Here is an 11894-nt window from a genome sequence, read left to right as displayed (position 1 = left end):
AAGACCACTCAGTGACTGTAACGCCACAAGATGTAGAAAGGCCATTAAGGCCATTTACTCCCTAACTATGTTTAAAACCAGACGGAGACAATGACACTCCTCAATCAAGACCACATTAATCTCCCTGCCTCCTACATAAAAATTGCCAAGATAATCACCAAATTGCCCCCTTTTTACAACACTGGCCTCAGCTCCTCTAAACAGTCCTTAGAATCACCCAGCCAAATACTGTAACAGGCTCCCCACAACTCTTCCCTATAAAGAGGCTTTATGTTCCTGGATTATTGCCTCTCTCCTTAGGCAGCACGTCAAAGAAGCTCAACTCTGTCTGACTACACACGTGTCATCATCTAGTAACTGCTATGGTCTGAACATTTGCGTGCCCCCCAAATTCGCATATTGAATTCCTAACCCCCAAGGTGATGCTATTAGGAGGTGAGGCCTTTGGGAGGGTTCCTCCTCATTAATGTGATTAGTGTCCTTGTAGAAGAGGCCCAGAAAGCCTAAGCGCCCCTTCAAACATGCAGCCATGTATGGACCAGGAGGTTCTCACCAGACACCAAATCTGCCAGTGCCATGATCTTGGCCTTCCCAGCCTCCACAACTGGTGAAATAAGTGCTTCTTGTTTTTAAACCACCCCAGTCTATAAGGTTTTGTGGTGTGAACAAGCTAAAACATGCCTGTCCAAATCTAGGGAGGCTATTTTAGAACCTACCTGGTACAGTACTTTCCATCCCTCAATCCCTGCCCTGGCTCATGCCCAGTACATCTGCTCCAAAATCTTCTGAAATTAGAATGAAGGTAATTTTGGATTCTTGGGCATTAGAGAAGCAAGCACTGGTGAGATAATTCAATTTGGCATGAAGGGGTTAAGTTCAGATTAGACAGTTACTTGGAATGGATTCTATCGAAAGGATGTGTAGGCATAGGCTGCCCCTCCCTAAGGCGGTCCAAGATGTGGGGTTGTTCAGATGCCAATATTTAGCACAGATTCCAGGCCTACCCTGACTTCTTCCGAGTTCTTTTTTGACAGGGTGTTTGAGCTTGCCTCTATTCTGACTCAGGTAGGTGTGGTTCAGGACATGGAAAGGAGGGCTTGCAGCGAGAAACCACGGTGGGCAGTATCGGAGACCTTGGACCTTCCACTGGTATTTTACATGGAAGAGGACCCAGAGGAGCCCATCTTTCCTAGGTGGCCGTTGCCCATACCTCCTCCCGGGTTTCCCACCTTCCCTACTTCCCCCCCCATCTGTCCCAGACCACCCCCTGTCAGCGCCCCCCACCCCAGGGGTAGAGGTTCATGACTCCCTCCTCTGGGTGCAGGCCACCTTGACACAGACCTTCACAGCATCAAGGCGCAGGCCACAGCCTGGTTCACAGCCGCAGGCCACATCCGAGTCGCTGTAGTTGGACCGCCTGAGGCAAGGCGGTGGCTGTTTGATATGATCTGGAGCTTGGAGAGCTGGCGCTCTGACCGCCAGGCCCAAGGTAGGTGCCCTTGGCTGAACTGTGGAGCTGCGTGGCAGCTTGGTTTTTTCAGTGATCGCCGGGGTGGCTGGAAATCCAAGTGCTCCGTGAGTCCTTGAAGAGAGTGCCCAGAGCCACAGCCATGTTTGTGGTCTGCTGTCAGTTACAGGAAGGTAGCGGGGAGGTGTGTGGGTGGGGCAGCCGGGAAGGCCTGGGTCGGGGTAACACCCCTCAGTGTCTCTGCGCGGGGGTCCCAGTTGTGAGCCCTTCCTCACCAGGGCAGTGTCTTCACAGGCCTCAAGATGCTGCAGCCTCAAGATGCTGAGCCATCCCCTGACCAAGGACGACCTGGCCGTCTCCCCCAGCACCCAGCTGTTCGCCAGGTGCAAGTCAGCTTGCCAGGGTGGGCCGGACCGTCTCTGCGGCTTTCCCAGGCTTCCCATACCAAATGGTAGCTTATCCTCGATTCCCTTTGATTTCACTCTATTAGTAATAAAGGACTGATACCCCCTGGACAATTAGGAGGTGAGGGGAAGTTTTGGCTTTGGTGAGAAATGGCATTGATAGAAGTTTTAATCTGTGACCCAATGTGCAAAGCCTCTGTGCTGTCTTCTTTCCTTCAGATAAGCTTATCTGGCCCAGGAGGGGCTTTGAGCAGGTCCGGCACTGAGATCTGCGGAACCATGATGAGCCAGCCACCTGTGCTGCCCCCCGGAGATGCTGCCCAGCACCGGAGTATGAAACAGAAAAGACAGCCCTTCCACAAGCTGCTTCACACACCTGCAGCCGGGGTGGAATGAAGACAGGCGTTTCTAGAAAAGAAGGTACGTTCTCCAGCATTCCCCTGGATCTTAAAAGGCAGACTAATGAGAGAAGAAAAAGTGTGTGGGGGGTGGGGGATGGGGCAGGGTCTAGATGGAGACGGAAACTGGTTCTATTCCAACTGCCTGGTGAAGTAGGCACCCAGGCAGCCCGGCGAACCTTAGGTCCCCAGGCATTGTCCCTGATCGCTAGAAGTTTGCGGGTGGTGACGGGTGTTCTGGGAGCAAAAGATCCTGAAGTCACGTAAGGTATGAATAAATTGATGGTAATACTTCCTAAATCTCCTTTCCAGAACTTTCCTGAATGCCAAATTCACATTTGGATCTCTAGCCAAGATCATGGCAAGCTAAACATGTCCTCACTTAAACTCTTTCTGTTCAGGCTTCTCCTCTAGCAGCCTGTGTCTCACGATGAGGCTCTTGCAGGTGAGAGAAGACGGTGCCCTGGACTGCGGCGCGGTGGTGGACGTGCTAGGAAGTTGGTGAATTTGGACTATGTTTTAAAACCAGCAAGATTTGTTAATTTCATGGTTTTTGGCCGGTTTTAAACAAATGGTAAGATCAGGATCATGGTAGAAAAACACTCAAGAGTCTGGTTGGAAAAAAACCAACCATACTATTCTCAAAGGGAAAATTACGTTTACTTCTTAATTGATAACTGAAAGATTAGTGGCTCAAAATGTAGGAGGAGGGGCGCCTGGGTGGCTCAGTTGGTTAAGCATCTGCTTTCGGCTCAGGTCATGAACCCAGGGTCCTGGGATCTAGTCCCGCATCCGGCTCCCTGCTCAGTGGGGAGTCTGCTTCTCCCTCTGCCTTTCCCCTCCATCCCGCTTGCACTCTCTCTCTCTCAAACAAATAAATAAAATCTTAAAAAAAAAAAAAAGTAGAAGGAAACCTTTTATTTTTTTTTAAAAGACAATTGCAAAAAGACTGTTTTCTCCCTCAATTAAGTTTCATACTAAGAATTATCAAATTAACATTCTGCCTTCTTGGGACTGTAATTCTGATCTCTAAATCCATTTCAGCAGAGATTTCTGTATGGGCACAACTCATATATTAATACGTAGAAGTTAGTATCTCAGATACTGGATTGAGACTACATGTATTTAAACCCCAGCTCTCCCACTAAATAGCTTAATGATTTTGGCAGGTTACTAATATCTCAGTGCATTAGTTTTCTCATCTAATACTAACTATCTGTAACTATACAGGTATAGGAAATATATATATATATATGTATAATTATTTTATTTATTTTTATTTTTTTGCCTACATTTCACTGTTTTTCTTCCAATGGAACTGCGGTTTTGTGGGTCGCTCCTCCCTAGTTCCAAAAGGGGAGTTCTGACTGGCCAGAAGGGCAGATACTTAGAGGCCACTCCAGGCTCAGGAATGATCATGTGACCCGTGTTAGTCTAATCAAATGTCAGGAAAGGATTTATATTCCATACTTGAGTGGAGAGCTCCCCTCTCCTGTTAGATGTGAGCCAGGAGGTTTTATGGCAACAGTTGCCTCTGGCAGCCATCCTGTGGACAATGAGAGGAACCACCCATAGTATCCTGCGGACAGGGAGGACAGCTGGAACCTTGATGATGTAATTGAGAAAAATGTACTCTGCTACCCTACCTTTGGATTTCAATTGTTAGATAATACAATCAACGAAGGATAGTTGGAAGAAAAGAAGACAGGGACAGGGACAGTCACCCCCCCCCCCCTGCCAAGAGGAAACCACTATTAAAAGGATTTTACACCACCCTGGAAGGAGCCCTCCACCCTTTCCCACGTGATAGATAGATGACAAAAACCTGATTGGATGACAGGCTCATGGAGGATTAATCAGATTAAAACAGCCCGCCAACAAGTCCATAAAAACCCCTAGATTTAGAAACTCCGGTGGCAGTTATACTGTAGCTCCATAAACTGCTTTGCTGCCCACCACTCTTCGTCTGGTCTGCCTCTCCATTCTTCAGAGCGTGTGGCCCGGAACCGCGGGCACTGAAGGAAAAGAAATCCTGCAACAAAATGTTCTTATATTCTTAAGCTTGTTTCAGCCAGGGTTTTCTTATACTTGCAACTAAATACATGCCTGATATAGTGCCTGTGGTAATGTGAGGATTAAATGGCAAAATACCTGGGAAGCATTTAGAGACACAATGCTGGGCAGTCACTAAGCATGGGCTATTATTCTAAAGGCTGGGATCCAAAAAATCTGTAGGTTGGCTCTGGCTGTGGGCCTGGCCTTGGTAGGATATAAAGAGATGTGGGGAGTAAGAATGTGCTCAGGGGTGGGGGAAGGGAGACTAGACTCCCTGTTCTGTGGAGCCTATAGTAATGTTTTAGAGAAGTCAGTCTTCCTGCTGAATGGAGAGAGTCTGGGCAAGGGTGTCAACTATGGAGTCCGAGCCAACTATGATTGAGGAATGGAGAAGGGATAGGCCAAGGATGCCAAAGCCTGGGGTGGGGGGAGGAGGGAGGGGTTGCTCCTCCCGGTTTTGTAAAAATATAGATTACTCATTATTCGGCATTATTAATTTCTTCCCAGGCTCTTTTGGAAAAGTACTTTGGGAGAAGTAACAGATTGAATCTGCTTAATTCACTGTGTGGATGAATTGTTGATCTCTCCTTGACTTTAAAGACCTCTGAAGTTAGGGGTTAGAAGTTGCTGAAAGCTGAGTAAAGGGTCAGAGAGACCAAGGCACTTTCACTCACTCAGCATGATTGGGTGCCTGCTGCACGGCATGGTGTGAGAAGCCTGAGGCGTTGTGGGGGTAAGATGTCCCTGTTCTCAAGTAGTTTTAATTCAGTCTGGGGTACCTGGGGTGATGCTCAGGAGAGCAATCCGGATGGAGATCCGTGACTGGTGGGATCATCCAGTAGTTGAGGTGAGAGATGAGACAACCTGGGGCAGAGTGTGAAGGGAGAGGAGGAAAGGGAAGAAGCTGATGAGGGAATTTGTGGAAACACCGACAGCTAAGGGATTAAAAGCAACAGGGAGCTTGGAAAAGTGAATAACGGTTGGTTCGGAGAAGGTGGGAGAGAACTAGGAAGCAATTGTAAGAGAGAGTCGCTGCCGTGTCGACTACCTCAGAAAAGCCAAGGGGGATGCTGATGAATGTAGCCATTGAATCAGCTTTCTAGAAGGTCATGGGTGAACTCATGAGTGGTTTTTCTGGGGTGTTGAATGGGCATGGGTCTGATTGTCATGTGTTGGCTAGTGGATGGATGCTGTGGGAATGGAAATGCCCTATTTTATAAGTAGTTTGGTTCTGAAGGGAAAGTGAGATGTTGGGTAAAATAAAGAGGAAGATAAGTTCTCAAAGGTTGCTGGTTAACATGGACGCCTACTCATGTTTATGAGGAGAAAGAGTGAGAGCGAGATGCAGCAGATATGGGGAAAAAGGGGTACGGGAATGACCCCACCCAATTGTGGGGACAATCAGCAGCTTGGGGACCGAGAGAAGAAGAATTGGTCTTCCCAACACGGAGTGGCAGAGGCCTCTCCACCACCAAGTCCAGCAGTAGGATCTCTGGTAACAGAGAGCGGTACTGGATCATTGCCCAGAGGGCTTAGGCAAGGAGCTTCGGAGATACTCAAAAGCATTTCTGATTGGGGGTGTGTGTGGGGTGATGTCCTCATGGGTCACATGAGGCCGAGTGGCATCCTGAGCCGCAGCAAGGGGACGCACAGGTACTTCGTTACTTGGGGTTGCAGGATGGGCAATCCAGGAAGTCAGTCACGCTAATGCACGCCAAGGAAAAGAGAAGGAAGAAGAAACAAGTAATGGGGAGACGAGCATCACTACACATAAGAAAAAAACCATAGAGTTGAAAAAGTGTAGGTGTTGAGGCAGTGTGTGAGAGCCCTGGGAGAGCATGCTAGACTTCAAACAGTCACCAAAATTATGATAGGCATAAAGTGAATCATGTGAACGGGTAAAGAGAAGTCAGTCATACGAATGTACCTTTGGATTATCTATTTATTTATTTGAACAAAAACATTTTGCCATTTACCAGTTTTGTGGTGCTGTAATTTCCAGGGCCGTGCATAAATCTATAGTTTATACACAATGTATCTGATGAATTTCTGCTTTGAAATGTAGTAAAAGCTTCAATAATTTGCAGTTAGGTAGGCTAGAAGGTGACGTCTTATTGTAATGGAAATTTAATTTAAAAAATCACAATTTTTACTTGCACCACATTTTTGAAGCAGTTAAAGCCAGGCTAATAAAAGTTGCCGCTTCAAGAGATGGGAACCTATTTTTATCAACGGTTAAGGTAGAATACTCGTCATAAGTACATTTTGCTTTTAAATGGTGGGGGTGAGAGATTGTGCTACAAACTAATTCAAAATGTTTGGAAATGATTTACACTTTTAAGTTGGTCAAGCAGGCATGTTCCATACACAAAATTTTATTTCACTTATCTCTAGGCACATAGCTGTTGGTCACATTAGAACCATGGTGGGAAGTCCCCTCGCCTTATCCTCCAGGATAACATTCCCTCATTGTCTCCTCCTCCTGTCTCAAGTGCCTCTGTTAGAGCTTTGTTACTTTCTATTGCAGAGTCCTAACATTCTGAGTCCCCTTTAAAATAATTCCACTGGAATTAATCACGAACACTTAGCACAAAATTGCTAGGAGAACAGAAGGAACGGGCCATCTCAGGGAAGAAGGAAAAGATCCCTTTCGGAGAAGTCCTCCCCTGGTAAGGCAGAGCTGGCTGGGTGCTAAACATGGTAATTCTGAGTAGCCAGGGGCTGCAGGTTGGGGCACTTGCCCGCCACCCCTGCCGTGATTTCCTATTACTTGTCTACACACCCTTTTATTATAGTTCATCCAAAGCTCACATGCATTGCTTTCTGAGTTTTGATCAATATTGAATTAATTTTTCTTATGATACACCCTCAAAAACATTTGCAAATCTCCCCCTCCCCAAATTACCAATGATTTCTTCACTGACACTGCAGGAAGATAACTTTGATATTTCAGCCCCAAATCTGTACAGCCAGTTCGGTTGACCGGGACCAGTCAGTTCAGAACCAATCAGTTAGTCCCAGATAAAAACAGTCACACTGTTTATAGACATCTTTTTAATGTTTTACTTTAAAACAAAGGAGCCCAGTAAAAGAGAGCAAAGGAGATTACATTTCAATGATAGCTTGAGATGGGTATGATATTCCTGATTGGTTTGTTCTCAGGAACAGACAACTGTATTGTCATACTTGACTTTTAGAACTGCTCACTTAAAATGCACGTAATTATATTAAGTTTCTCTTACAAAAACACAACCATGTCATTTAAGGCAAAAAATATCAGCTTCGGGGGAGATAAGTTAATGTTTCTGACATTTTCTCAGTCTGGTTGGATGAAGTGATCCATTAATTTAGTTGCTCAGGTTTCATCCTTTCTTGTAGTTTTGCTTTGCCAATGGGCATGAGAATTAGTCACTGTGCCTGATTTCCTCCTATTAGACTTGTTTCACCTGCAAATTATGAACTTTCAGAATCACTGAGTCAATGGGAGGTGAGAAAGGCACCTTTGAATAGGAGATAAAGACTTAAAAACTCAATAAAGTGTCTCTTACTTAAAACAAAACTTGCAACCTACAGATATTAATTTAATTGAACAAAATGCAAACATTTAGACCAGACACAGCAATATTTTTAGTCAACCTCATATAAGGGATGTTTGCTAGTAAGTGTTAGCTTGATCAACCCTACACATTGAAGAAGGCAGACAAACTTGAACTGAGAAAGCATGTGGCTGCTCAGTGCTCAGCTAAATTGTGCTTCAAGACACCATTTGGCATTGACCAATGGGACTTTGCTAAGTGTAAGTGGGAGACCCCTCTCAACTCCGTAGAGAGTAACACAACAGACAAAACCCTACAGTTTTCATACAATACAACTATCTTTGAACATCCAAGAGTTTTTGTGCTAGAGTAAGATATAGACACAAAATGGTCATGGCTTCAATGTATAAAAGTTCTTCACATCATGGTTTATCACATTTTGCTGTAATTAAGACCTCAGTGATGCATTTAGGACTTGTTTCTGAATCTTCAGGCTTCAGCAATGCTGGCTGAACTGTACTGTGCCGGAGGCCTAGAGGCCTAAGGAGGGGTCCCCAATACATTCAGAATTCCTGCTGCCAGTGGGGTTCGACCCAGGACAGGGTATGTCCAGGAATCAGTGCTACCTGAAAGTTGCTGCCTCCCTCCTCTTCCTTGACTAATAATTGGAGAGAGTCTGCCGAGTGCATGGCAGGTGGTGTCTGGCTTTAGGTCAGTGGCATGATGTGTGTGTGTGTGTGTACGGGTATGTGTTGTGTGTGTGTGTTGTGTTGTGTGTGTGTGTGTGTGTACAACCTCCTTGGGAGGGTATATCACAAGTTCAGGTTGAGTGGAGACATAGTAGGTGAAAAATTGCATTTCATAATTTACTAGAATACTGTGCTTCAAAAATGAAAACCTTTGCTTCCAAAGCTTGATAAAATCTTTTTTCGACTGGAGTGTAAAATTTAGACCCTAACTTCTGCGTGTCTCCAGCAGCCAAGGAGATGCTGAATGAAACACTCCAAGGGAGTGTGCTAGAATCCAGGTGGGTTGAGAAGAGGAGGCTTTTAAAATTTCAGTGTTTATCAAAAGGGACAAGGACTTTCAAAGGTTGAGAGGCCTATCTGAGGAAGAGCGGCGAGGTGGTTTACTTGGGAGACCGGGGAAACCTGGCGAAGTTCGGGAGCAGAACAGTGGCAGGGAACTGAGACGCTAATGGAGGAGCAAGGTAGGGGAGAGTGGGGGACTGGAGCCGGCCAGCTGGGGGAGACAGTCGGGAAGGAGGGGGGATTTCAGGGCCTCCTCCTGCCTTTGCACAGCCAGTTGCTATGGTGCTTTGTCTTCCTGGCTGCTGAGGGGTTTTTGGAAGAGCGCTATCTGCCAAGGAAAAAACTTCCTTCTGTACGTCCTTCTGCGGCTGGAGTGGAAGCGAACGGAAGTGCTCTCTGGCTCCCCCTTGCCTTCTGGTTGCCCGTTACCTTGGCTGACGTTCTCAGACCGCTAGACAGGGTCCAACAAGCAGTGGGCGTGGTTGGCTTTCTGGTCAATGCATCTCTCGCTTTGTTTCCCTTGGGTCCTTGCTGCTGTGCTGTATGATTTAGGTGTTTTGATTTGCAGACCCCGTGGGGGACACCTGGCTTCTAACTGTGAACGTGTGTACCAGGAAATGGAGCCCCTAATTAGAGGTTTGGGGCAACATTCTTGGGGGAGCATAGAAAACGTTCGCTACAGTATAAAAAGTAAAGGAAGTTTAGTTATAACCTTCCATATGCAAAACGTACTACGTTAATAGCAAAAACACTCAGGGCTTAGTAAAAAATAAATACCTTGCAAAATTCTCTGTTTATATATAAGAATAAGGGAAGTTTAGGTAGTTGAATTCCCTAGCAATATTCATTTTCTAAAAAGATCAAGTTCTGCTATTTTGGTTTGTTTTTCTCCCTCTCATTGCCCTCTGAGGGTGAAGCTATTTTCGTGAACTTCGCCTCCTTCCTGGTGTTGTGTCTGGATTCTTTTCAAGCCTTTCTCATCTCGGTCTCACTCAAATGTCTAATTCCCCGGGGATCCTGCCTGTAGTGTCGGTTTAGCGGGAATGGTTTCTCACACTTCCTCCTTCCCTGGGCAGTCCTGGCAAGCCGGGGGTGGCGCCACGGCAGGGACATCGGCCCCAGCGCACTGGCCCTTCTGCTCAGCAGTACTGCGTTCGCGGGTGTAGAAGTCGACCACGTGTAATGTTGATTCAGCCATCGGGGACTATGTTCCCGTGAAGTCACCTGTGTCAGATAGTCTATTTGCCCCACTGGCCCTGAATTTCATTATTTGCACGCTTTCTAATTGAAGAACATTCTCGTCATAAAGAACAACATGAAAATGATGTGCAAAATTGCTTGCCACAGCGTCGAATCACCGAAAGCACACAGACTGACATTCAAATTACATTAATAATAAAATGACTGAATAGGAATGGGTTGGCAAATACATCTTGAAAGAAGCAGCCATTTCTATTATTCCCAAGTTCTGCTTTACTTGATACCTCGTTAGCAGCGGTTGATGGTAGCCATTGTGTTTACGTATATATTATGGCCTAATTTTGAAAATGTATTTTGTATTTAATCACAAAGCAGAAATGCCTGAAATTTGAAGTTGTTTACTCCCGTAATTTCAAAACACAGAGTCAAATCTTCTAAGTGACCTAATCTTGACATTTTCACACACCCCATAGCATTAGCAGTGTTTGGTTCTCAGGATTTTTAACGCAAGGTACGTTACTAAATGAGTGGGTTAATGTTGATGTACCTTGGAATTTCAGCCATCCCTAAACATGCATTTTCATGCAATGAAAAGATAACGGGCTTATAAACTGCCTTTCATGTTCTTCCTGATTCTTGCAATTTCAACTTTTTAGAAGGGCTTTCAAAATAGTTCATGCAATGATATGTATGGCTAAAGGAACTGCTACGCTAGAAGGAGACCGGAGAACTTATTTCAGTTTGACATGAGGCAAGCTGAGGGCTTCTGTACTTTCTCCTGCCTTACAAATGCTCTGAGATGATCGTGATCTTCCAGTCCTTAGAGAGTCTGACGCAAAAGCAGTTTCCCTGGCAGGCTGTGGCATGGCATCAAACGTGTCTGTCTCAGTCTCTTCGGGACCCACCTCTTCATCAGTTATAAACAATTTGGATTCCCTCCATTTGGGGTAAAAATCTTGGCTGCCTCTGGAGCCACTTGACTCACTCCCAGAAAGCTGTATATTCAGTTCCTCTGTCGACCTGATCAGGTTTTGTACCGACAGAGATTTGCCCAAGTCCTTGGGCACCACGGGGCGGACAGATAACAGAGTCTCTCCCCCCATGTCAAAGCTTTTCCTTAGAGAACGGTCCTTGGTCAGATTTGACTGTGCAACCTGAACATTTTCCTTGGAGGCAACAAGGCAGGTGGTGGCATCAGAAATGCTTTCCTGTAAGCCTGCGGGGTTCGGGTGCAGGGTCTCTGGCCTGGGCAGATGCTTGATGGCTGGGAGAGGAGGCGGGATCTGTAAAGTTGTTGGGGCTGCTGGCTTAGGTGCCACGTTTATTTGGTTTGCAATGTTGCTGGCGGCCGCCGCTGCGGAGCTGTCACTTTGACTCATTGGCACCTGTGTGGCTTGACTGTGCATAGTAGGGCTAAGCGCATAGAAAGTCTGAGCGCTGAACTCATTTGGCGTCAGAATGAACTGCAGGCCTCGAGAGATGTTGGCACTAGCTGATCTGGATAAGCAGCCACTGTTCTGTGCGGAACTGGAGAGGTCTTTGCTATCCACGGGGCTCTGGTAGTCAGATGTCTGTTCACATTCAAAAGGTGGGATCTGGAATGAGGCCAAGGTGAGGGCGGAGGCAGAGCCTTTCCGGAGGACCTGTTGGTATATATCGAGTAGGCAGTCCAGCTTGGACTCGATGGACTGCACCTGAAAGTGTGGAAAATAGTCACATATGAGTACGTGGAGAATCTGCAGTTGCTTCCGGCTCAAGTATTTATTGATGAGATCAAATTGTTCATTCCTTATATGGAAATC

The 11894-nt window shown here is 46.1% G+C and overlaps 1 protein-coding gene across 4 annotated transcripts in view; it reads right to left on the bottom strand.

Annotated features, from left to right (window-relative positions):
• Positions 1-7364: 7364 nt before the first annotated feature.
• KCNQ5 (potassium voltage-gated channel subfamily Q member 5) overlaps positions 7365-11894 on the bottom strand; it is a 489468-nt gene continuing 484938 nt past the window's right edge. For all 4 annotated transcript variants that reach the window (XM_044387115.3, XM_044387116.3, XM_026507086.4 and 1 more), the window contains one exon: positions 7365-11786. In XM_044387115.3, coding sequence (XP_044243050.1) covers positions 10824-11786 — 963 coding nt within the window. In that variant the 3' untranslated portion in view covers positions 7365-10823. The remainder of the gene's footprint in view (positions 11787-11894) is intronic.

Source organism: Ursus arctos, unplaced genomic scaffold, assembly GCF_023065955.2.
Source record: "Ursus arctos isolate Adak ecotype North America unplaced genomic scaffold, UrsArc2.0 scaffold_29, whole genome shotgun sequence".
In the NCBI taxonomy this organism is placed as follows: Eukaryota; Metazoa; Chordata; class Mammalia; order Carnivora; family Ursidae; genus Ursus; species Ursus arctos.
Note: the sequence above shows the minus strand (reverse complement) of the source record. Positions and strands in the feature narration are given on the sequence as shown.